This window comes from Rhinolophus hipposideros, assembly GCF_964194185.1.
Source record: "Rhinolophus hipposideros genome assembly, chromosome: 7".
NCBI lineage: Eukaryota > Metazoa > Chordata > Mammalia > Chiroptera > Rhinolophidae > Rhinolophus > Rhinolophus hipposideros.
Window position 1 is genome coordinate 13,025,040 of NC_138053.1, and position 26,970 is coordinate 13,052,009.

General features: G+C 40.6%; 1 protein-coding gene across 7 annotated transcripts in view; it reads left to right on the plus strand.

Annotated features, from left to right (window-relative positions):
* ALDH7A1 (aldehyde dehydrogenase 7 family member A1) overlaps positions 1-26,970 on the plus strand; it is a 70,052-nt gene that overhangs the window by 36,561 nt on the left and 6,521 nt on the right. For 3 of the 7 annotated variants that reach the window (XM_081054305.1, XM_081054306.1, XM_081054300.1), the window contains 7 exons: positions 70-154; positions 1,789-1,895; positions 3,692-3,808; positions 4,865-4,962; positions 5,172-5,245; positions 9,130-9,205; positions 10,567-10,734. In XM_081054305.1, coding sequence (XP_080910431.1) covers positions 70-154; positions 1,789-1,895; positions 3,692-3,808; positions 4,865-4,962; positions 5,172-5,245; positions 9,130-9,205; positions 10,567-10,621 — 612 coding nt within the window. In that variant the 3' untranslated portion in view covers positions 10,622-10,734. Of the gene's footprint in view, positions 1-69; positions 155-1,788; positions 1,896-3,691; positions 3,809-4,864; positions 4,963-5,171; positions 5,246-9,129; positions 9,206-10,566; positions 10,735-12,810; positions 13,050-15,264; positions 18,747-20,266; positions 23,226-26,970 lie in introns of those variants that run through there. The other 4 variants (XM_081054301.1, XM_081054303.1, XM_081054302.1 and 1 more) reach the window with 4 other exon arrangements.

Below are 26,970 nucleotides of genomic sequence, written 5' to 3' on the forward strand. Positions count from 1 at the left end.
AAATCTTACAATGTTAACAAATTGTACATTTATTTGACTATTCCCTTGCCTGTTTCTTTTTTTGCGTAGTTTTTACATGAAAGCATCCATGATGAAGTTGTAAATAGACTTCAAAAAGCCTATGCACAGATCCGGGTTGGGGACCCATGGGACCGTGAGTATCTCATTGATTTCAAAGGTGTTCCTTTTTTTTTTTTTTAAATTTTTTTTTTAACAGGACTTTATTGGGGAAGAATGTGTATTTCCAGGACTTTTTAGGGGAACAGTGTGTTTTTCCCAGGACCCATCAGCTCCAAGTCAAGTTGATGTCCTTTCAATCTTAGTTGTGGAGGGTGCAGCTCAGCTCCAAGTCTATTTGCCATTGTTCAATCTTAGTTGCTTGGGCGGAGCCCACCATCCCCTGCGGAGTCGAACTGGCAGCCTTGTGGCTGAGAGCAAGCGCTCCAACCAACTGAGCCACACAGCCGCCGGGAGCTCAGTGACAGCTCAGCTGCAGCTCATTGTCTTCATTCTAGTTGTGGAGGGCACAGCTCGCTGTCCCATGTGGGAATCTAACCAGCAGCCCTGTTGTCCAGAGCTCGCTCTCTAACCAACTGAGCCACCCGTCCACCCCCAAAGTGTTCCTTTTTGACAGCTGGTGTTACATGTTTCTGATTCTCCCCCCATGTCCATTGCCTTTCCTGAGAGGCCTGCGGGCATATGAAGCAGGTTATAGGGCATTTAGGGTGACGTGTCTGCTCCTAGGTTAGGATCCTGAGTGCTTGATGTGGGCTGGGGAGTGAACCTGGGAGAATGTGTTCAGATGGGATGAGTTTGACAAGCTTTTCTCTTAACTACTAGTACACTCATTTAGGCCACCACCATCCTGTCCCATGGAAGGCTGCAAGAATCACCAAACTGACTTTCCTGTTTCCACTTCTGCTTTCCCCAGTAACCAAAGTGAAAAATGTAGTTAGATTAGATAATTCACTTTCCTACTTAACACCCTCCAGTGACTTCTCATTGCTCTTTGACTAAAACCTAGATTCCTTCGGAATCCCACTTTAGCAGGCTCACAGTCTTTCCTGATCTGACCTCTGCTGCCTCCCCAGCCCACCTGCTGACTCGTGTGTACCGTTTGCCCCGTACTGCCTGAGCTTCAGCTTCTCCAACATTCTTTCAGTGCTCCATCGGTTCCAGGCTCCGCCCTGCTGCTGTCTGCTGGAAATGCTCTTCACCTAGCTCTTCCCATGACTGGCTTCCTGCAACAGTGCCACTCCTCACTGAGGCCTCTCTAAATCTTCTTCCTCTGTCCCTGGGGTCATCTTGGCTCTGCTTTTCGGCAGCCATCCACAGGGCAGCATCAGTCTCTCCCCTGGGAATTGCTGGGTCTGTGACGTTCTTAGAGAATCAATACATGAATAAATAGTTCCTGTGTTTTTAATGCAGCACTCTGATGAATTGATAGCCATTCCTCTGAACCAGGGATTGACAAAAGATTTGGCCCACCAGCCATTTCTGGAAAGCAAGTTTGTCAGGACACAGTCCCACACCACTGGTTTGCATATCTTCTGTGGGTGCTTTCACACTACAGCAGCCAAGTTGAGTGTTGTGGCAGAGACCACATATGTCACACAAACCATAAGATACTTGTTACAGCTGTCTAGTCCTTTACAGAAAAAGGTTGCAGAATCCTGCTCTAAACTGAGAGGCTATATGAAGGGATGGGACGGTTCATTGGGAAAGCGGTTATAATAATAAAATGATGCCATTTAGGGTGAAATGAAGAGCATTCCTTTTTCTCTCCAGCTAATGTTCTCTACGGGCCACTGCACACCAAACAGGCAGTGAGCATGTTTCGTGGAGCAGTGGAGGCCGCCAAGAAAGAAGGTGGCACAGTGGTCTATGGTGGCAAGGTAATGAAAACTCTGAGCTCAGGAGCTCAGGATTTTTACTTCCTTTCCCTTAACTACAAGCAGGACTCTGGGCAAATTGGTGAAGGGTCCCCAACTGCGATCTGTCTTCTTTCCTCTCTTTTGTAAAGGGGGGGAAATACATGTTGTAAAGAATGACCACATAAGCTGCATGGCAAATTTCTGGAAGGGCACATAAGCATCTCAGAGCCATGGTTGCCTTTGAACTGAGTGTAGGAATCTCCATGGAAGGGAGCCCTCCTTTTCATGATACAGTAGAAGATTGTGTATTCAGAGTAATTAGAATTTGTATTTAATGGTTGTTTTAAAAGGACAGTTAAGACAGAGAATCAAAAAAAAATAAGCACCCAAAACATTTTAATTTAACACAGATTAACTACATTTGTTTGATTCTTTAGATAAAGAGTCAAAGCATTTTCTTCATGTATGGTAGGAGTTTGTCTCCATCCTTGCATAAGCTATACCAATAATTTATTAACTACAATTAACTATTTATTAGTTATTAGTTATTATTTATTAGTTATTATTTATTAGTTATTAGTTTATTAACTAATTTATTAACTACAATTTATTAAACAACTACTTTGTTTAAAATTCACTGAGAACTGAGTCTCTTGCAAAGCTGTCTGAGAGAGGACTGCTCTGGAGACGTCTTACCATTGACACGCCCACACCTCATTCGACAGATGTGTATACGGATATTTATGTGTTTTCTTTTTACTTATTTTGAAAATTTTTCCCCTAAAGCATTCAACTTAATCTTTATAGAACTAACGCTGTTTTTCCTTTATGTAATATTTATTTACGTAACGCAGCATTGCATTCCTATAATAAATATAGCTGTCGCACTCAGGATTGGGAGTAAGTACAGTGACTCTTGATAAACAGAGCGTAAAGGGTGAGAGCAGAGTTAGTTACACAGGCACTGCAGAGGGTCAGCCACCAGCCACCGCATCCTGCTGTGAGCAGAATATTTTACAGAAGGAAAAGCGAGTGTTAATTAAGTAGACATGAACTAGTAATTTGCTTACGTGGAGGTTGGTTAGGGGAGTGTCTACAGTAGAGCCTTTTGGAGCTTTTGATTTTTGTACAAGGTGCTTTAGTTACCTAGGGCTGCCATAATAAAAGATCACAGACCAGGGGGCTGGAACAACAGAAAGTTATTTTTCTAACAGTTCATGGGCCTGGAAGTTGAAAATCAAGGTGCTGGCTGGGTTGGTTTCTGGTGAGGCTGCTAGTCTTTACATGGCCTTTCCTCCAAGCATGGAGAGAAGGCGGTCTCCAGTGTCTCTTCCTCTGCTTATAAGGATGTCCATTCTATCGGATTAGGGCCCCATCCTTGTGACCTATTTTAACTTTAATTATCGTTTTAAAGGTCCCACTTTGAAATTCATCCATCCTGGAGGGTTAAGGCTTCAACATGAATTTGGGTAGGGGACACAATGCAGCCTATACCACAATGGGTATCAATAACCTATTTTAAAGTTGTATAAACTTTAAAATAATCACTTGAAACAGGGTTTTCTCAACATAACTTGGTTGTGACACGTGGCACAACTCTCCATTCTTGACTCCTTTTTTTCCTATTTTTCTTTAATCAAGGTAGAGCCAATAGGAGGCAGAGAACATTTTTATTCATGATGGGAAGTTAGTTTGGAGAAATAATTCACCTATAAATGGTGTTTACTTTTTTACGTAAGTATAGGATTGTGTCCTCTGACCCCAAGTGCTAGAAAACAAAATGCTTTCATTCTTTTTGTTTCATTTCTCTACTGAAGGTTATGGATCGCCCTGGAAACTATGTGGAACCGACAATTGTGACGGGTCTTCCCCACAACGCATCCATCGCACACACAGAGACTTTTGCTCCAATTCTTTATGTCTTTAAATTTAAGGTAAAAATGGACTCTGTCTCTCTTTTCGCTAGTCTAATGTTGAAACAGATGAGAAGACTGGGAGTAAAGGAAGGTGTATTAAATTTCACTTGGTTTGCTTTGCGGGGGAAGGTTAAAGAAAGTCGCTCTGGTTAGTAAAAATTTGAAGGTTCGGATGAAATATGACTTTAAACTATAGAGCATGTCAAGCTAACCGCCAGGGAAACCAAGATGAGCACAGAACCAGTGTTGGGATTTATCAAAAATGTGGCCCTCATCTACTCAGTCACCTGATTCTGAGTTGTGTGGGCCAGAAATTTGGCTTCTGCACAGGACGAGGTAGTTTGTTAGTTGGCGAGCGAAGTATCAGACAAAATGAGAAGACATAGAGCAAGCTAAAGATCTGCTTCAGAGGATGATGGTCCGTAGAGGTTTTAACAAATGAAGATCGGTAGAGGATCTCCTTCCCCAGCATGAGACAGGTCCTAGCCTTGCCAGAAAATTTTTAGAGATTGAATCAAGGTTTGAGTATGCCATGATTAATAGTTGAAGAATAATGAGAATAGCACCTTGTTGCAATTACATGATTGCATTTTGAAAATCTTGCTTTACGTCATCTATTGTTTCACATGGTGACTAGAGGGTATAATTTCATTTTTTGTAGTATGTGTGTGACTATGAAGTCTTGAGCAAATTATTTAGCTTCTGGGCCTCCAGTGCCTAATCTGTAAATTGGGGGTAATAGGAAACCTGTCACAGGGTGGAGATTAAATAACTAAATGTACGTGAAGTGTGTAGGTCACTGTGCGGCACATAATAAGAGCTCAACAAATATTAGGTAATATATGTAGTAGCTTGAATGGAAGAATGTAGTGATCTTTGTTTCTCAAAGTACAATTAGGAAGAAAATCCCACAAAGCACTGTATAAGAGAAACAGAATTAGTCAGATGTTAACTCTTAAGTTTCCTTTTTTGCACTGAAGTGATACTGGCTCATCTCATGAAATGAGTTTAACATCGGTAAACTTTGACCTGAATGCTGTATCATCTAACAGTTTCCAATGTCTGTCCTTGTAGAATGAAGAAGAGGTCTTTGCATGGAATAATGAAGTAAAACAGGGACTTTCAAGTAGCGTCTTTACCAAGGATTTGGGCAGAATCTTCCGCTGGCTTGGGTATAACATTGTTTATTTTTGAAAACTTATGTAAGTCTGATGTGTATGGTGATTGACTTTGAAAAAAGAATATGAAACCATCATAGTTGAAAATGCATTTCTTGGCATTGAGAGTCTTAGAGGTTTTGTTTGGATATTTTATTTATTTTTGTTTTGTTTTTTACTTTCCTATACATTGTTCTTACCATGCCTCTCATTTTTAAACACAGACCGAAAGGATCAGACTGTGGCATCGTAAATGTCAATATTCCAACGAGTGGGGCTGAGATTGGAGGTGCCTTTGGTAGGTAGAGAATCATTTTGCCTTTTCCATGTCGGGCAGGGTATTAGTCTGCTCGGGCCACCATAACAAAATACCACAGACTTGGTGGCTTAAACAACATACATTTATTTTCTCACTGTTCCGGAAGCTGGAAAGTCCAAGGTCAAGGTGTTGGCAGGTGTGGTTTCTCCCGCGGCCCCTCTTCCTGGCTTGCAGATGGCTGCCTTCCTCCTGTGGCCTTTTTTCTGTATGCGTATCCCTGGTGTCTCTTCCTCTTCTTATAAGGACACCAGTCCTATCGGCTTAGGGCCCCACCCTTGTGACCTCATTTACCCTTACTTACGTACTTAAAGACCCAATCTCCAAATACAGTTAGTTCTGAGTTATTAGAAGTTAGGGCTTCAGCGTATCAACGGGGAGAGGGAGAGACTAGTGCACAGTTCAGTCCATAACAGGCAGCAAGGGAAAAACAGTAGTAGCTTTTAGAAACGTTTGACCAAGAAACTGAAGTAATAGTCTGATCTCATCTAACATGCTTGAGAAAGCTTATGCTCCATATTCAGAGTTATTGTCCAAGGTCCTACATTTCACTCTCAGATGTAGCATCACAGCGCAAGGCCCTTAAACCGAGATGTGTGACCCTTGAAATGGTGACACCCGTTTCCTGGGGAGAAAGTCCAAGAGCCAAAAAAGATTTAAGAAACTCCGTTTTAAAGCCAGAACATTTCATGTGAAAAATTCTGTGTTTTATTTGCTAAGTGGGCATAATCAATGTTGAACGTTATCTTTTATCTTTGATAAAATACTAAGTTGTTGTTTTTCACTGAGCCCTGTTTTTTCTTTTTATACGCCTTGAGCTCTTAATGCTTAAACTTAGTAATAATTTTTTTCAAATCCCTTCCCAATAATCATACTGTTTTACTTACTAAAAGTGATCCGAAGTACAGTACAAACAGATTGCCTTGGATTTTTAAAAATACATATAGAAGCAAAGCAAGCAGGCATTAATACCTGTAAAAGTTTTAAATCATCAGATGCAATCTTTTATATATTTTACGGACACTGTCATTATTATTCGGCGTGCGGACTTTGGTAAAAGGTTCTCATGCTCAGTTCAGCCCTTCCCCTGCCCTCCGCTATGTAGTGGCGTCTCTCCGCTCCTTCTGTAGGCCTGTCTTCTGTGTCTGGCCCATGCCTTTCTCTCCAATGGGCTCTTCTCTATTTCAGCCCCCGCAGTTAATTTTTTTTTCATTAGTTTTAGGTGCACAAGACAAAGTAATACTTAGATGTTTATCATTTATACCTCTCACACAGTGATAATCCCCTCCCCTAATCTACTATCCCTCTGACATCGCACAGAGCCATTACATTTCCACTGTCTCTATTCCTAATGCTGTACTCCACTTCTTGTAATTACATACATACACACACACACAAACACACACACACATATATATACACATATATATATATACACACACACATACACATATACATACAAACTTGTACTTGGCATTCATTATTGTTCAGCTTCAGGGGTACATTGCAGTGATCAGGCATCTACCTCATCCCTGAGGTGATCTCCCAAATGGGACACGTGTCCATCGGATACCCTACAAAATCTTTACAACATTATTGATTACATTCCCCAAATTAATTTTGAAAACCCCGTGGCCATCTTGTGGTTACCGACTGTTTTCTAATCCCCTCACCCTCCCCCTTATTAACCCTAACCCCCCCGCCCATCTAGCAGCCCTGTTTTTCCTCTTTGTCTCCAAAACAGTTTCTGATTAGTTCATTCACATATTCTTTTCTTTAGATTCTGCACATAAGTGAGATCATATGGTATTTGTCTTTCTGTCTGACTTATTTCACTTAGCGTAATGTTCTCTAGGTCCATCCATGTTGTTGCAAATGGTAAGATTTCTTTCTTCTTTATGGCTGCGTAATACTCCATTGTATAAATGTACCACGGTTTCCTAGTCCAGTCATCTACCGATGGGCATTTCGCTTGTTTCCATGTCTTGGCTATTGTGTACAGTGCTGCAGTAAACATAGGAGTGCATACAGATTTTTGAATTGGAGTTTTGGATTTCTCCGGATAGATACCTAGGAGTGGAATTGCTGGATCATAAGGTAGTTCCATTTTCAGATTTTTGAGATACCTCCATACTGTTTTCCATAGTGGCTGCACCAATCCCCCGCATTTAATTTTTAAAGCTTTAAAAAAACCCTTATAATGGAAAAAACAGTTCTGCGCACACTTTCTGCTTCCTCTTTCTTTCCCAGAGGCAGCTACTTTTTGATTCTTACTAAAGGAAAAAAGTAAATATACCTTTGAGTTTACTTCAATGTTTCTAAATAGTGTGCTTTAAGTGCTTTCATTTTCATAACTTTGGGCATTATATATTATTGATCCTCTGTTTTGCTAGATTAACCTTAAACCCTTGGCCTCTTCCCTGTATATGAGATGACTTTACTGCCTGGGTGAGGTCCAGAGGAAACCAGATAGAAGTTTCTAAGAGTCTTCTCTCAGTGGAGTCACACAAGATATGCTCAGTTCTTCTCGGAACGGATTGTGACAACATATGAGAAACATAGTCAACGAGGAAAGCTCTTCAGAGACTTCAGTGTACAAGGCTTTCATTGGGGGCTGGTCACTTAGGCACCCTCTGCTTAGCGCATACCAAAATTCCAGACTCCCAGAAGGAAAGCAGGTGTTTATCATAAACCACATGTTTGTACAAAAACAGTTTAGGTCCAGTAAACACCTTGATCATTTAGGGGATGTTTTGTATCAGTGTGGGGAACTGTTTAGCAGCTGAGTTAGAGGCCAGCAACATCGAAAGCAGAGCTGCTGTGTCTTTTCTACACAATTTGTAATAATTTTTCCTTAGACTTCTGAAGCTACTATTCATTTGTTATCTGGTTTCCAGTATGGTGGTTGAAGAGCCCAGTCCACTTTGATTTCTGATCTTTTTTTTTCCCCGTGTTTCAAAAAGTTTGGGTCTACTACTTAAGTCTGATGTTCTGAAATTTCACAGTAATATGTTTAAATAGAGATCTTTGTTATAATTTTTGTTGGATACCCAGTGGGCCAGTGGTTGACCTTACAATATTGGGACTCAGTTTCAGTCCTGGAAAGTTTTTGTTACTTTTGTTTTGGTAGTGTTTCTTTGAGAATATTTTGCCTTTGATTTTCTCTATTTTAATTTCTAGAACTGCTATTCTTTGAGTGTTATCTTTTGAAAAATCATTTGTCTAATTTTGTTATCTTTTCCCTCCTATTTCCATCTCTTTAGTGTTTTTGTTTTTTTGTAAGGGATATTTCCTTAATTTTTGTTCTAATCCTTCTATTAAGTTTTCTTCTCCTCTACTCTTATTATTTATTTCTTTTGCTTTGATGGCACACTTTTAAATAGCATACTTTTCTTGTTCTGTGGAATCATTATCTTCCTGTAACCTCTCTTTAAGGATATTAATGTAACATTTAAATATTTTATTATAAAAGCAGATTATGTGTATGGTAGAAAATTATATATAGATAAGCATAAATAAGAAAATAAAATTGTATTTCCACTGTCCAGAGGATTCCATTCTTAACACCTTGGTCGAATGGTAAGGTTTTTTTTGTGTTTTTTTTAAGGTTTTCTTCTGCTTCCTGACATATTTCTGTTTCCTCTTAATTCCTTTTATTTTATTTCCCCTAGTAGTTCCTTTCTTGTGTTTATTTTGATGTCTGTCTTTTATGTATTTGTTTTCAGAGAAGATACTCTGGGCTAAATGTAAAGGAACTGGTCAGGTATCTCCTTGTGGTATCTCCATTTCAATGATACTGAGTAGGAACCCACACAGAAAGAAAGTGGCCAAGAAATGAGATGTGAGCTGCTTTTGTATTTCTCTAGGAGGAGAAAAGCACACCGGTGGTGGCAGGGAGTCTGGTAGTGATGCCTGGAAACAGTACATGAGAAGATCTACTTGGTAAGAAAAGACTTTGGGAAGACGGGTTTGGGCTTAAGCCATGGCCACATGCTTTTACACTCTTTTGCTTTCTGCTGTCTTCATTTAGTTTCACTTAATTTTATTTTCTAATGTTCCAAGCTCTCGCCTCACAGAGTATCCATTTTGTACTATTACTTTCCTACCCTTCTTGTCCAGCTTCAGCTAGTACCCAATGCCTGACCATGAAACCATCTCGGTGGTAGTTTCTATCTAGAGACAGCATAGAAACAGGAGACTTAGGAACGGGGTGAGGGAGTGTCAACAGCAGGAGACAGTGGAAGAAGCTGTCTTTTCAGTTTTCTCCTTGAGTGCAGTTACCACCGTTGCAGACGGTAGAAGCAGGAGGAGATGTAGGTGGGCAGGGAGTCTGGGGGCCTCGCTTGCAAGCTGGGGGATACCAGCTCTCAGAATGTGAGTGTGACCCTTGAAAGCTGGATTAGCTCATTGACCCAGCATAGGGGTAGCTGGTGAGGGAGCAGCTTCTGGGAGGTAAATGACTAGTTGTTCATTTGCTTGTATTCTGTTTTTCCTCCCCTTGGGTAGAAAGAGTTTTACTCAAGTGCAATAAAACAGGGTATGTGGGGTCAGGCCCATGTGGTGTTATGCTATAGAAAGAGCACAGGATAAGGAACCAAGGACACCCGTCCTAGCCCCACTTACTCGTATTGCTTCTCAATAGCTCTGTCACCTTGGGTGGGTTTCTCAACCCTGGCTCCTTAGTGACTTTCTGTCAGGAATTTCTGAGGTGCTGTCGGCTGTGGCTTATTAAGTTTCAAACACATGCACACTCTTTGCCTGCTTCCCATTCTCTGAAGTCAGTTACATTTTTTTTTTTTACTTTTCTTGTGCACTTGAGAACTAGAGTGGAAAACAATTAGCTATATGGCCTTTTGGGAACCCATTAAATGGGACACTTTTCTTCTTAGGAGAAAAATGAGATAACTACTAGATAACTGACTAATAGGGAAGCTTTTATTTTCTACGTTATTATAGTTCTTATTTTTATCAAAATGGGCACAGCTGTGTTTTTCATGCTAATTCAATACAGGTTATTGAGAGATATAAAGAAGATTGTTGCAGTCCACATATCCTTATGCCTTGAAAACTATGAATAACATGTATTTTGTGTGTTCACACTTCTATCCTTTTTTCCCGTTTTATAAAACTGAATCCATACTAACATTGTTTTGTATCCTAACTATGTTTCTTCACCAACTTATAACTTAGACATTTCACCTTGTTAATATATACATAGATCTGCTACATTTTTAATGGCATAAAAGTATTCTGTATTTATATACTATCCTTCATTTAATTTTGTTCATTTTTTTCCTCCCTAGTACCATCAACTACAGTAAAGACCTTCCTCTGGCCCAAGGAATCAAGTTTCAGTGAAAATGCTTTAAGGTGACATTATTTCAAGCCTTGTAGGCATTCTTGCAGCTCTTTCTTCTGAAGAAGACAAAGAAAATTAAGATTTGCCCTGAATAAATGCATCGTTTTGAAAATGACAGTGGTTAATCCCTTATGCCCCTGAGGTCCTGACTAAATCAAGAGACTCGTTTTTAAAAATATATAAATAAAATTATCACAACATAACCCCTATTTAGGAAAAGATAGAATAGATGGATTTTTATATCACTAGTAGTCATTGATTTTTAACGTTTATGATTATTTTAGAATTCAGAAAAGATAGTACACACCGTGACAGGAATCTGGAAAAACATAATTGAGAAGAAAATAGAAATCTTCCCAGTAAATGCAGGAACATCTGAGCAAGTAAGGAATTGTCTGGCTTCACGTTGCCGCTTTCCAGCCTGTGTTGGCAAGTGTGTGATTGAAAGGGCGTGTATCTCTCATATACAGGGCACCATATCACAATATCCCCGTGAAATGACTAACTCTTTAGAATGACCTAGGATAGCCATCAGCATTACGACTTCCGTTGCTCATCATGGCTTGTGTCGCCATAGAAGAAATTTGTGGGGAGGACGTAAATATCACTTGTGCCCGAGATCCTGTACGTGCCAAGGACTGTGCCTGTGCAGAATCCTGTAGGTGGCGGATCTGGGTTTCTCACGCAGCCTTAGGCCATATTCTTTAGCTGTCAGGCTTCTGCGGTTGCCTTTCAGTTTGTTCTTGGGAAACAGCCACAGTGTGTTTAAAACCACAGCGGGCGTCGTGGTGTCCTGGGCAAAGTTCACTATTCTCTTTGCCCAGAGTCTGCTTCCTTCTCTGAGAAAATGCCCGGGAGCCTGTGGTGCTCATGCCAGCTCCTCCAGCTCTCCTGCCATTCTGGCAGTGTACACTCCCCCCCCCCCCCGATGGGTAGCAGCCATCACCCCCTCTTCTGCCAGATTGGACTGGGGCAGAAGCCTTTGAGGATGACATTTGTAGATGACCCAGTGCATCAGCTGATTTGGACAACTGGCAGAGTTTGGGGTTGAGTTATGACAGAGAAGCAGGCAAACGAAAAAACCAAGCAATTATACACTTAACTTATACACTGAACCAGGGAAGGAAAGGTATTTGACTATCTGGTGGCCTGGCTCTGATTAGTGTTTGCAGAGGTACGCGGTTGTCAACCTTGACTGTTCAAGCCAAATGCCGATGATCCAACTTTGAGAGTATGTTGGCAGGAAGAAGTCAGGGCTGAGGATAGGTTAGAAAGGCACATAGTTCTGTGTCCTGTGAGGGAAAACCCATAATACCTAAAATTACAAAAGGGAAAAAAATAGTAACATGGGCTTATAAAGATGGGGAGGTAAATTCTCAATCATTGGGGGAGGGCAGCTGGGTTGGGCATGGAGACAAGACAGATTACTATTTTTCATAACAGTCCCGTAGAGCTGTTTGACTCTTAAGAGAATGTATAACTGATTGAAAATTAAAACCAACAAAAAAAAATGTCAGAGAATCAGGTACATGGAATCCTGCATTTGCAGACTCCCTTTCCTCCACCCTGCTCCCTGCACACATACATGCACACTTTTCTGCTCCCCATTACTGAATTAGGGACTCTTGTTAAGTATCTCACAAAATGATCTACTGAAAGCTAAATTTTGTTCCATTTTTAAAAGTTCAAAAGACTATTCTGTATTGATACATAGACACTTTTTTTAATCCATAGAATAATATTTATTGACGTGAAAATGAATATATTTTTATATGGAATACAAGATAAAAAACTACAGTTTAGTGTCATTTTTATGGAAAGAAAAATAGACATACATACTTTTTAACATAAATGGTTGTTTAAGAAAAGCATGCAATTTGGGCATTTACTTTAAAAATCTTACTGTGATTTTCTTTTTGGGTCAATGTTAAATATTCTACCCTGTCTTATTTAGTGACTAATATTTAGTCATTGTCTGAAGAAAGCAGGGCACCGTTTAAAACATTTGTAGGAACCTTATAATAACAGGCCTTTTTTGTTTTGTGAAATTGTGTGGATTATTTTTGATCGAAATATTTTTATATCCTGTTTTTTCCCCCCAGCATATTATTTTTAAGGTGTTCCAGAATACAAGCTGTATCAGTGTTTAATTAAAACTTTTTTACATTTATGATTTCTTTACAATTAGGTCTTTAAGGAGGCTCTCCATCCTTCAATGTATCTGGTCAAGTCATGATGTGGCCAGTTTGGAATAATAATCTTCAGTATACTGGCTAGAGGGGGTGACTGGAACTCTAATTTTAGGTAAAGAAGTTGAGTTAAACTGATTCTGAAAACTTTTTGAAACTAACTCATAATTTTTCTGTGTATTTCTAGCAGCAAAAGGACACTTTTTGGTCATAATGTTTATTAAAAAATTTTGCCTTTAAACTGGCTCTCTTTGTTCTTTATTATGACCTAACAGTTGCTTATTAGTATTTTTAATCACAAAAGTTGAAATGTATATTTGTATGTGTTACTACCGACCATGTATTTTCAGGTACTGGGAGTCCTGTGCTGCTGATGACTAGTTAACCGTGTTTCCCCGAAAATAAGACCTAACCAGAAAATAAGCACTATCATGATTTTTCAGGGAAACATAAAGCATATGTTTTAAGCATAATATAAAATAAGCCCTAATGCGTCTTTTGGAGCGAAAATTAATATAAGACCAGGTTTAATATATTAAGGTCTGATATTAATTTTTGCTCCAAAAGACACATTGGAGCTGATGGTCCGGCTAGGTCTGACTTTCAGGGAAACATGGTAGTGTTGTGGTCATACTGACAGTTCACAGCCCACAATGTGGACATACAGGTCTTGTGGTTAGCATGCTGACCTCTGCCACTGCAGTGAACCCTCAGCTGCTTAAGATCTTGCTGTACATCTCCAGTCCCTGGAGAGAGCATTCAATTGGCTGATCCTAGAATCCTGACTCTTGTGGTTCCATAGGAAGGGGTGGGAGACTTGGTCCTTTTAGCTTCCATTTAGGGCGGCAGGCACTCTTGGTGGAGATCTCACGACAGTCACGAGTCGGTTTTCTCAAAGGAAGTTGAGATGTTATCCCATCTCCCACTCCTTTCTCATCTCTTGCGCCTCCTCTCTCCCTTGCTCTTGGTGGCCTCCTCTGTCCGTGGGAATGCTGAAGGGACCGAGAGGAGTCAGTGTCCTTGCTCTCTGCTCTTCCCTAGCATTTGCAAACTTTTCTCCTGTTGCCTTTAGCTGACAGGGAAGCTGGTTTAGAATGTTTTAAGACGTTTTCACTTGCAATATTTCCAGACAGGGACATGTACCTTTCCTGTGGTCCCCAACACCCCATTGTCTTACACCTGGCTTGGTCACTTTATCCTGTTTCCCTGATTTATTTTAATCTGCCTGGCTGCTATAGACATTTGCAATGGTAATTGTTTCTGCAGTTTTTACCTTCTCCATACTTACGACCCATTGCACATAAGCACTCATGTTTGCTTTTATTCATGCTGTTTGTTGGTCTTAAAGGCTTTTAAGAGGATATGTGAAGAGATTAGGTGACAGGCCATTATTTTTCAGTCCCAGAAACTTGATTCTTTTTGATGTACCCAAGTTTTGGACTTTTCATGTAATGAAATCTGTGAATCTTTCATAGTTTTTCCAATTTAAATTAAAAAGTTAGGTTACAATATTTTTCTCTGCTTTTAAGTGTGTTTTTTAAAGAAGTAATACTTGTATGTACACAGTTAAAAATTCCAATAGGGCTGGAATGTTTATAATAAACAGCAGCCCCTGTTACCTCCTGCTACCCCCCCCCACCCCCCGCTGGTTCCTACTTACCAGAGCAACCATCCATGTTTTCTACTGTTCTCTTATTGACCTCCATATTTCTAAATTATCCTGCTACTTTTCAGTTGGTCTATTTAGATATCGCCTGTTGATTTGATGTGGTAGGTGAGGATTAACTTTTTTATTACCACTCCCCCAAACATAAACCTCTTACCTCAATTTCTCTAATCTGTTAGTATCACAGCTTTTGGTTAAATCTGTAGTCATCATTTAATTATGAATATGCAAAGACACCCAAACCTAACCATGCCTTAAAATCACGCCTACTGTCTTGTCTAATCTTTTATTTTTCCTGGTGTATTTAGTAATTGCCCTTACTGCTTCATTTGCTCTATATCTTTGTGTTTTCGTTGTGGTAAAATACAACATACGATTCACCATTTTAAAGTATGCCATTTAGTAACAGTACACTCACGAACATTTTTAGTACCTCAAAAGGAAACCTCATACCCATTAAGCAGTCATTTCCATTCTCCTTTATCCTGCCGCAGTCTCTGGGAACTACCAGTCTGCTTTCCATCTCTATGGATTTGTTTATTCTGGATATTTCATATAAATTGAGTCTTGCTAATTATTTCCAAATGTCTGAATTATCTCCGTAACATGCCTATTAATATTTTCCAATTATTAGGTTGGTGCAAAAGTAATTGTGGTTTAAAAGATTAATAATTGCAAAAACCGCAATTACTTTGCCACCAACCTAATACTTGTATGAGTTTCAGTTTTTATTTCATGTTTCCTGGAATCAACTCTTCAAGTGCCCTTTGTTTTTTTGCTTCATTAGACTGGCTGCTCTCAAGGACTATTGCACAAGTGCCATCCATGGACTTCTCTGCTACTCTTCTATATTAGAGTCTCTTGTTTCCTATATTGTATGTTTTCTGCTTTATTGCATTATACTCTTCTTTTGCTGAAGCATATCCTGCAGACGCTTCCTGAGAATGGTAGATTTGGAGGTAATTTTTGAAAAGTCTTCTAAAGGAAAGGTCTTTATCCCTACATTGAATAGAAGATTGGATAGAGGGTTCTGGATTTAAAATAGACTGTTTTGTTCACAATGTTTTGTGATAGTGACATTTTGGTCTTTAATCCATTTGGAATTTGGGTATATGTTATGATTTGATCTAAATTGATTTCCCCTTAATATATTTAACAATTCCCCACACTCCAAATTTGACAAATGAGTTTTCCTTTCCCCACTGATGCCTCATAACACACTGCATTCTTATGGATACCAGGATTGTTTTTAGGTTGTGTATTCTGATTTAGCGGTTGGTGTGTGTGCAGGTGTATACATGCAGACACATTTTGGACTGATTTAATTCTTACAGCCTTTTAAATTTCCTTTATTAAATTTAAGTTGTTTTAGAATCCTACACCTATGTGACCTTCGGAAAGTAACCTAACCTCTTTGAAATTCATTTTTTTAAATCTGTAATGTGAGGGTATATCAGTATGGCTGCTTTGCTGTAAGCTGCCAAAACCAATTCTGCCTTTAGCAAAAATTGGAAAGCGTGCTGGTCAAACTCATTTTTCTCTTCCACATCTATTCTCCAGCATTCTCTCTCCTGCCATGTGTCATTTGGGGCTGACTTCTGTGGAATTCTTCACCTGGGTTTTCTTTGTGTTCGGCCCTATGATTGTTTGGCCACTGGTAAAAAATCATGGCAGACAGAGGTCAGGGTATTCATTTCCCCACTCCCTGCCAGCCCTGGGTAGTTATTGTTAATGGTTTTATTCCTTTTTATATGACCACAGACTTTGTCAGGTGTCCCCTCTGCTGTGGCTACACAGGATTCTGCCGACACCATTCCCTTTTCTTGTCCTTCAGTTAGCAAGTGCAAATGGCATTCTGTTGGTATTTCCTGGGTTCATATCTTCCCTCCTTGATTCCTTACCTCTAGGGCTCTATCTAGATAGGAGGCAATAATCAACTACCTTGTCAGGACACCACTGCTAAAATGAATGAACTTCACCATTGTTAGGGTTTTTGTTTCTTTACTCATAATTTGAAACAACAGGCAGTTGACCTAGCATGGGTCATTTATCTGTAAGGTAATTTACCTGTTTCTTGGCTTGAGGCAAGCAGGACATGTGGATTAATAGTTCTAATGCTAAAACCAAGAGAAGAGAATTGTATTAATTGGGAAACCAGAGTAATATCACAGGAAAGAAATATGGATGCTGGTCAGCTAAAACAATGCATTTACACTATGGATGATAGTATTTGTCCCACACAATTGTAAAGATTATAGAGAAAACTTATAAAAGCAATAGTGCTTGGCTCAATAAATGTTGGCTGTTGATAATTAGTATGTTTTTCATATTTTCCTAAATGAAATTTAGAAACAGTTTGCAGGATTTTGAAAAGGAAAGTTCTTTGGGATTTTTTATTGGAATCACATTAAATTTATAAAGTAGGAACAAACTAATTTATAATACTCGGAATTTTTTGTATGTTGATTTGTTCATATATTTATAATTCCTTATGAAATTCTGTATTTCATGCAGTTTCTTTTAAGTTTATTCTTTTATTATGATTTTAGTAATTGTAAATGGGATTTCCCTTTCTTTTTGTGTAAGTTCCTGCAGAAGCCATTTATTTTCCAAGATAGATTAGGCTCGACAATAGAAACATGGATCCTGCAACTAAGTACTCAGCGCCTGCTATTTGCTGTTTACAGGTCTTTTCAGCCTGGTAATTCTTTTTTTTTTTAATTTTTAAAAATCAAACACTTCCAGCCCGGTACAGCCCGGTAATTCTTGAGTTCTAGAAATCTGGCCAGGATTCTGGTATTATCAAATTATCTTTACGGTGTTGACCTGTAGGTGGCACTGTTGGTCAGAGCAAACACCTCTGGAGGGAAGTGGGATGTGTTGACTCTGGTATCCAGGAGGTCACCATGGAAAAGGCTTTTCTATTCAACAGACAGATGTGCTCAACTCTAGGCACCACTTTTACGAGCTGCTTTACATTACAGCACCGTTGATAATCCAACTTCTCTATATCCTGTGTGATAACTAACTATACAGATCTCCTGATCTTCAGTTGATTACTCTTGGTTAAAACATAAGCCCCAAAATGTCAAAGAAGAAACAGTATTTGGCTATAATTGCAGGTTAATGTCTTCTCTCTTAAATTAAGAAACATAATTTTTATTTTCTATCCACTCCCTCTTTCCCTCAGTGAGCATATGTGGGTTACAACCAGGGCACATATTATTTTACTTGCACCTAGGTATATGATACTATGTTCCACGTACTTTTTAAAGCACTTATATATAAGCCCATTTAATTCCCATAACAACTCTCTGAGGTAGATACTATTATGATCCTCATTTTATGAATGAGGAAATTTAGGCACAGAGAGGGTAAGTAACTTTTCCCAGGTCACACAGCTGATAATGGGCTGAAATTTGAACTCAAGCAGTTTGGCTCCAGAGTTAGTGCTCTAATTGTGGAGTTCTTACAATGTTCTCCTTCCCTGCTTGCCTCTCTTAATTGCTGATGCTTTATATTTTTTCTCTTGTAATACTCTTTATTTTTTATTTTGACATAATCACAACTTTAAAGAAAAACTGCAAGTACAGTACAAATAATTTTTTCCTCTTAACTAGTTGAGACTACGTTGTTGCCCTGATGCCCATCAACCCAAATACTTGAGTGTATATTTCCCATAAACAAGGACCTTTTCCTACAAAACCACAACACAGCTATCAAAATCAGGAAATTATGAGTGTTATTGACATCTAATTCTCAGATCCTATTCAACTTTGCCCACTTGTCCCAGTAATGTTCTTTACAACAAAAGGAACCATGTTGTCTCATCTCTTCAGTCTCCTTTAGTCTTAATTTTTCTGCCCTTGACACTTGAAATTACCGGTCTCTTATTTGGTTGACTGTCCTTCTGCTTGGTGTTTCCTCATGATTAGATTGAGATGTGCATCTTAAGCGGTACAGTGCCAGAAGTGACGCTGTGGTCCCCTCATGGCATCCTACCAGGTGGTGCATGATTGCAATTTGCCCATTACTGACGATGTTAACATTGATCTCCCGATTAGGGTGGTGTTTGCCAGCATTCTCCATTGTAAAATATTTCTTTTCCTCTTTGTAAATTAATTGTCTTGTGGGGAGGTACTTTGAAACTACATATATGTCCTGTACTCCACGTACTTTCCATTTATTCACCCATTTGTGTGTGCTTATGTTTTCCTGTTTTATCCAGTGAGGTGTAATTTATTTATTAAATTACTTATTGTGATGCTCAGATTTTGATGTCTTTGATTTGGCAAGCAGGAGGAGTCCTTTCAAATCTTCTGTGTTCTTTTGATGCTTCCCATTTGAGCACTATCTTACTTTTGGGGACAGGATATCCTAGGTTCTTCCTGTACTTTCCTTGCCCCAGTCCTGGAAGCAGCCATTTCTCCAAGGAGCCCTGATTCCTTTTAGTCAAGAATCCTATTTAGAAGCCCAGTCTGCATAAGGATGTCACTGCTCCCAGGTCCTTGCAGTGGACGGAGCTGGAAAATACATGTACACACAAGTATAATACATCTATATGCACTTCTAAATCTATCTGCTTATACTGACAACCATGAATTCACATCAAAACTTCCATGTTCAATGTCAGCGTTCATTTTAGTGTTTCCCTTTCAGTATTTGCAACTCCTGTCTCTGATAGTAAGAAGCTTGCCTCCCATTACCCTTGATGCATTTTCTCATTGGCATAACCAATCTCCCATCCTCCTAAGGAAACCTTTCTCACCTCCTCTGGTTCTGAGGGTGCTGGTCTCACCCTAAATGGATGTCTTCCTCACCATCTCAAGCTCTGACACCTCTGCACAGCTGCCACTATGTGGGGACACCCTTCTCACTCATCCAAGGGCTTTGGACTGAACTGTTTAGGAAGAGAAGAGGCAGAGAAAGAGGAACTGACTTTCCTTAAATGCAGAATTTTGAGTCCAAATGATACTTGACTGCACTCTACCCTGCCTGCCTGCCTGTCAGGAAGCAGGGATGCCCAGGCTTACAGATGAAGATACAGGGCGGACACCTGTGTCCTGGGCACCGCTCTGTTTCTAGTGGGCTCAAGGCTCTTGGAGACGTAATCGTACTTCTCTGTGCCCTAGCTGTCTCATGTGTAAAATGAATGGGCTGGACCAAATGTGAAGTCAAACAGTGATGCCCCATGGGCCAAAATTAGCCTAAGTGCTTGTTTCAGTTTTGAAAGTTAGCTTTCAAAAAAATCAAATGTGAATTTCTTTAGGTGAAGGCTGTGCACATCAATTAGCCACAGCTCAGATGATGACATTTCCTTCACACATTCCCTTCCAGCCCAAGGATTGATTCTACAGCTTTCTTCTTTAGACTCTGATGAATTAGGCTTGCCTCAAATCACCCTTTGTAGGCTAAGGACAGTGTTTCTGTCCAGAAGAGTGAGTGGAATCATTCACAGACTTCCAGTTGGGGCCCTGGTGTGAGTTAGGATATTAGTTTAGCTGCTCGAACAGAGACTAGAAAGACTAAGCATTTGGCAGGTCCAGGACCTGGGCTTTCAGAGGAGACACCTGTCTGAAGAAGTGGAGAAGGAGAAGATGGATATGTGTCAGGTATGTAATCAGAAACACCATGGGCTGGGCCACTGGAGGTGTGTAGGAAGGAGCTTAGGCAGTCCTAGCCCAGGGCTTTTGACTGGGACCCAAGAACCTTGGCTAGAACCAGTTTTGTGTTGGGTTGCAGTGAGCCAAATAGCCGTACAACTGACTCTCTTTCTCCGCTTTTGACAGGGTTTGAGCTGGTGAACTCATATTCAAATCGCTTGGCTTTCAGCTGTGAAAACCCCCTGAGTGGAATGAGGAGACATTTCCTCCTGTGGAGTGTGTCATTTGAATGTGCTACCAACAAGAGGACTTTAGGCTGTGAGCTGAAAAGCTTTGCTCATGATCTGAAGCAGTGGCTGTGAAAGATGCTTGGCCTGTGTCCTTTCTTTGGGGTCTAGATGACACGTTGCCTTGTCTTTTGGGGGATACCATGTTTCCCTAAAAATAAGACCTAGCCGGACCATCAGCTCTAATGGAACAAATTTTGTCTTCTGGAGCAAAAATTAATATAAGGCCCAGTAATATTATAACATATAACTACCAATGGGACAGTGTCTCAGAGAGGCATCTCGCTCTATTTTGCACGGCAATTGGGAGAATCAGACGTTAGTTTCATTCGCTAGCCTTTAGGATTAACAGCTTTCATTTTTAAAATATAACAAACTGTTAAAGAATAATCAAGGCGATTCATTCAATCAAGATTTCTCTTTCTTGCTTTGAGGAAACGATCGGTTCCAACTTTAAAAATTAGGCATAGTCATCACAGTGTTTTTCTGGTGTTTTACATCCAGACTCCAGATACTGAAAGCAGAGTGATCAAATGATTTTTAACCTCTTGAAATGGGAGGAGGGGTGCTTCTAAAGAAAAAGTGCCAAGAATTTTTCTACAGTTTCTAGACTAGTCCCTGCAGCAATGACTCAATGAATTTTTGTTCTCATAGACAAATGTTTTCTCACCTCTGCCTTTTGCCTCAGCTGCCAAGTAAGTGGCAAATCATTTAGTATTTCCTGTGAACGGAGGTAAGCTGAGTGCCTCCTGGCCTCATTCCCCGTTTGTATTTTTGACCACCACACATTGAGCGATGACTCTCATGATCACACAGCGTCCTTTCCTCCTGGAGGGATATCATTTTGTCCTTGCTCACAGAAAGCACAGAGCCATGTTGGCTGAGGCTGGTTTACCGTTCCTGGGTTTCCCCTTCCTGGGAACTCTCTCCCCAGCTCACATCACAGAGGGAGCGCATTCCACTGTTGAGATTTTACAGCCTACGTGCCTCTCAGGCTAAAAGACTGGAGCCCTTCCATCCCCTCAATCTCTGTCTTTATAAACAACCTAGTCAGTGTGCCACCTACTCTCCCCCCCAACAGGATGCTTTTCTGTAAAATGCTTGCCCCGAAGTAGGTGAAAGTCTACTTGTTCCCTCAGAGTTACCTACACGACTTTAAGGTTATGTAGCTTGAATTTTGAGTAGCTTTGGGACACAAAAGGAGCTTTCTAACTGGACAAACTTCCCTCCAGTGAAGTCCCCTTGGCTGACTTTTGTTTACCATTAAGCAGCACAGTGCACCCCCCCACCCCCCCACTGTGGCTCTTAGTCAAATAACCACTACAGGAAATGAGCTTCAGGCTATAATTAGACTTCCAAGTCAGCTTCTAGTTTGTTCTTTCTTTTTCATCTTCACAACAAGAAGGAAAGTTGCAAAGAGCTTTTTATGACCATCCTCATCACAAAGTCAAATTGACCTCCCCCCCTTTTTGCCTGACAGGCATCCTTATTTTTTAATGTCTGTTTCTCGCACTAAATGAAAGCTCTATGAGGTCAGGACCTTCTCTAGGTTATTCAAGTTCTCTGTCTCTCCCTCATCTGGCGAGATGCCTGGCACTAGTATGGAATCAACAGGTGTGTTGATTAATCAATTAAATGGATGCTTTGTGGGTGGAGGTGGGGGGTGGCCTCTTGGTATGTGGAGGGGAGGAAAAACAAATTTCCTCTGCCTTTTTAGGTTCTTTAGGCTGGGACCTGTGAATGCTGCTTTGGCATGCGGATTATTTTGAGCTGAAGCTTGAGAAACAGCAGATGCAGGAAGGTTGTCTGACCTCCCCCTTTGTACTTAAAAGTAGGGCATAAACTATCCCCGTGAGGAAGGTGCACTCCCTGACCAGGAAGGGAGAACATTCTCATCATCAGAGACTGGGAGTGGATGCAAGATGAGTCTGTACAAACAAACTCTTGGGAAATTACCTTTTTTTCCATCAGGTTTCCAAATGTACTTCCTAGTCACTTTTCCATAATTGACTGCCCTTAGCCCAAACCTGTTTTCCCTTTGTCTTATCATATCTTTATAATTGATCACTCTTTGTTAAAAGTGGTACATAGCCCTCGGGTGTTACTGCTTCTTTCAGTTTCCACTTCCTTCGAGGAAGTCCTCCAGGCCACGGGAAAAAATTAACACCAAATGAAAGGCTTTTTCTCCTGTTAATCTCTTGTCAGTTCAATTCACAGGCCCCAGCCCCAGAGCCTGAGTGGGTAGAGGTGAGGTCTGTCCTCCCCTCCAGCAAGAAGGAGGTTAGCACATAGACTTTATGGAGGATGGAAGGGAGGCCAGTGTGCCTGCCTGGAATGAGGCAGGGGATTGGACCAGCACCCAGACACTTGCTAACAGAGGACTTGGAAGAGAGCTGGAATTCTATCCCATGGGGATATTAATTACATACATAGTTAAAAAAAAAAAAAGAATAATTCTGTGTATGTGATCGTCTGTAATTTGTTTTTCTTAATTATCAAGGCATATATTTTGGGTTCATAGTCTTTTTGATACATGAGAGTCCTTACTCACCCAGGTAATCCTGCCTGTTTCTCGCTCTGTCACTGCCTTTGTAAGAGACAGAACTAGTATTTCTATTGGTATAAGTTAGGTAAAGAAACAAAAACAACTGCCACTTCCCTGTATATCCATCTATGGAAGTAGTTTTCTCAATACTGAGTAAAAACGCATTAGGTATTTTCCTAAAAACCCATCTGTATTTTTCTAACAGAAAAGATTCTTTTTTGTTACTGTCCTGTCTCCTGTCCTCTCTGAAGCCCAGACAGAGGATAAAATGAAATCTGTACAATTTTAATATATTAATTAAATTGTAACACCCAATTATCTATCTACTCTTATTTTCTTCAGAATCCTATTTAACATAACTCAGTATTTAGCCAGAATGATACTCTGATTTTGCTAAGAAATTAATATGCCATTTTGCCCTCCTGCTGGTATATCAGGGGGACATTTGGGGAGACTGTTTGCTTTGCATCACTGTGCTTTTTGGTCATTGTCACTATTCTCAGTTGATCATCACTGAATAGCCACATGCCAGTCCTGGGGCATGAGTTGCTTTTAGAGTTTCAACATTTAGAATCATAATATGCAGTCCTGACAAGTCAGACTTCATAGCCTAAGTGAAAAAGACAATGTTTTAAGAGATAAGTGCAGCAAAAATGATTTGGCATATTTTGGGTGGTACCTGGAGAGGTTTATCCAAGACAAAGCAAGTAAACAAAACAAGCCAGGGACCATTTTATACATGGTGGGTAATTTCCCAGTGTTTTCATAGGTCCCAGAGAAGAGAAATTCTTTTCAGGCTTGTGTGCTGGAAAGTTCTGCTTGGTGGACAGTGAGAAAAGACACCTCCTCATTCTGACACACCCAATCTGAGGGAAAAAACCACTCTTAGTCCCCACCCCGCTGGAACTCCCCACTTGATCTGCTTTTTGGTAAAACCTACTATCTGAGATGTAACAGCTGGCTCCACCCATAGTCCCATGAGTCCAGAACATTCCACGATTGGTGTGTGTCGTTGGGTGAGGGTGGCCACATACACTACAAATTCAGACCAGTCTGAGATTTAGAAGATTTGGGACCATTATACTTGGCCATTGGTGACCTGAATTACATGGAAAAAAGAATCAAATTAATACTATTTGGTTATTGCTTTTTATGGATTTTCTTCAAATAAAACCTAAGTATCCTGGTCATCTGTCACACATGGAAGGAGGAAGACACATGAACTGTATTTTATTAAACAAGTCTGAGGCCCAGAAAGAGGACAAGAAAACTGCCATCTGTGATTCAGGATCTAGGAAAGCTGTGATTCCAACATGTATGACCTGGGGTGCCATGTTTGAATGGATGGTGGAGGTCAGTGTGCGGATTTTCCCCACTGAACGGTTTCCAAAAGCACAGGAGACTCTATTTGGTTGGAATAATTTAGAAGCAATGCCCAGTACCACTCAGGTCATCATGAGAAAAATCCAGGGAATTTCACTGGCTTTAGGAATCTTGAACAATTGAATGGATTTCCTCCTGGAGATTCTTAGGAAATGGGAAGTTGGGGCCCCTGAAACTCTTGTGTGTGTAAGGTGGAGATGAGTGACTTTGGTCCCTTATGTCTTTGGTTTGGGAGCAGTGGGTGTTGTCTGCACATGTCCTGGCCTCGTAAAGAATTAGATGAGTATCACTGTGCTGCAGGGCCTAAGAGCGCCGGCACACACAGACCTCAGGAGCCAGGGCAGGGAAAGCCGTGATTGGTGCTCTGCCTCCTAGCTCTGTGGGGGGGCCCTGGGCAGCTCGGTGTGCAGCGTTTGTTCATGGAGCTTTCAACTCTCTAGTCCCTCTGCTGAAAAGGAAACTTTCCCCAGAAGTGTTTATTTTTGCAAATAAACTTATATCGTTGAGATATGTTTGCAAGCCTGTTAAGAAAAGCCTCATGCAGTGATCCAGGATTATTTACCTGGTTACTCATCCAGAGTTTGGCCTCACCTGGTCCTAGATAATAGAACCACGTTTTTGGTGTTCTAAGATTTGAGGGACCTAATGAAATAGTAGAGTTTACTGATGTTGTTGTGTTATTAAAAATAAATAGCAATAATCTCAATTATCTTACATCATGGGCTCAAGAGCCATTCTGGATATGTAATTTTTCCAGATTGTTCTGTAGTTACCTAGGCTCGAGAATTGATCTAATTTGGGTGGTTTGTAAAGATGTTAACTCTGCTTTGGTGGACATCTGCTTAAGCTATTATAGACTCCCTTGTTTTTGAATGCTGTATACCAAATGAAGCACATGTGGTCATTTGTTAAAGACGCTGTTGTGAGTTTCAGACAGTTTATGAAGGTGCAGCAAGTGTGGGCTAAGGAGACAGGCTAGCACTGTGGCCACCAGCAGGCTTCTGGAACCACAGCATCAAGGCCTGGCTTCTCTACTAACTAGCCCTGACTATGGATAAGTTACTTCACTTCTCTGTGACTCAGTTTCACTCCCTACAAAATGGGGTGGAGGTTGTGTGGCCAGTAGGATGTGCTTCGCAAACCTCCAACTTCAGGGAGTGTAATGGACCAGGGGCTCCAGCTCTGACTACGTTCTGACGTCTGTCACAGGGTTCACGGAGGCCAGGCCCCAGGGCTGCTCCTAGCCTATGAGTATGGAGATTTGCTAGTCTTGTGACAATGTCTGTTAGAGTTCTTCTCAAGGAGGAGTTTTATGATAATTGAGTTTTGGGGAAGGCTCTACTTTTAGATAGATAAGGGCTTTCAGGGACTCAAATGTCTTCAGTTCAAATAATTTTTACGCCAAAATGGCATATTTGGGGATGGCGTATTGTGATCCTTTTCGTATGTTTGATTGAGTACTAAATTCTCAAGATACCTAATAAATGTGCTATTTAGAGTTACCATTACCCGGTGCAATCTATGAAGACAATCTTATTCCCTTTGAAGCCTGGTGAGCAAATCCCTTGTAGGGAGGGTTTCATGCAGGAGCTCCCTCGGGGGCAGAAGGTAGGCCTCCAGGCGGGAGAGGCCGGCTGGAGCAGCTGCTGCCTGTGGTGCAAGCTCAGGGAGGGTCACATGGTGTGAGCTCGGACCTTGGCAAAGGGCAGACTCAGAGATAGGAGGCGAGGAGGAGGATGAGCAGTGTGATAGCACAAGACTGGACAGTGCCTGGTGAACGGGATACTTCAAATTGCAGTAAATTTATATGTTCAGGAACTTGTACTGGATCTTTTAAGGTAACTGCTGAAGATAGTAGTATCTGTGTCACCAGTACCCACAGACACAGAAATGGTAACCATGAGGAAGTAAAAAATGGGGGCAGTGGACCTCTCAAACAGAAAAATGCATTCTTTTTGAACAAAACTAAATATTAAAAAAACCATGCATATTGATGGTTCATTTTGTGTCAACTTGACTGGGCTAAGGGATGCCCAGATATCTGGTGAAAGACTTCTGGGTGTCTGTGAGGGTGTTTTGGAATGAGATTAACATTTGAATCAGCAGACTGAGTAAAGAAGACCCCCCTCACTAATATGGGTGGGCATCCAATTCACCGGGGCAAACAGAACAAAAAGGCGGAGGAAAAACAAATTTGCTCTCTCAGAGCTGTGACATCCATCTTTTCCTGCCTTGGACATCTGAGCTCCTGGTTCTCAGGCCTTGGGACTCAGACTTGAGTTATACCACTGGCTTTTCTGGTTCTCCAGCTTGTAGATGGCAGACTATGGCTCTTCTCAACCTTTATAATTATGTAGTCAATTCCCATAATAAATCTCTTATACATAGCTACCGTATTACTCTGAAAATAAGACCTAGCTGGACCATCAGCTCTAATGCATCTTTTGGAGCAAAAATTAATATAAGACCCGGTATTATATTATATTATACCTGGTATTATGTTATATTATATTAGACTGGGTCTTATATTAATTTTTGCTCCAAAGGACGCATTAGAGCTGATGGTCCGGCTAGGTCTTATTTTCAGGAAACACGGTATATATCCTATGGGTTCTATTTCTCTGGAAAACTTTTTTTTTTTTTTTAAAGATTTTATTGGGGAAGGGGAACAGGAC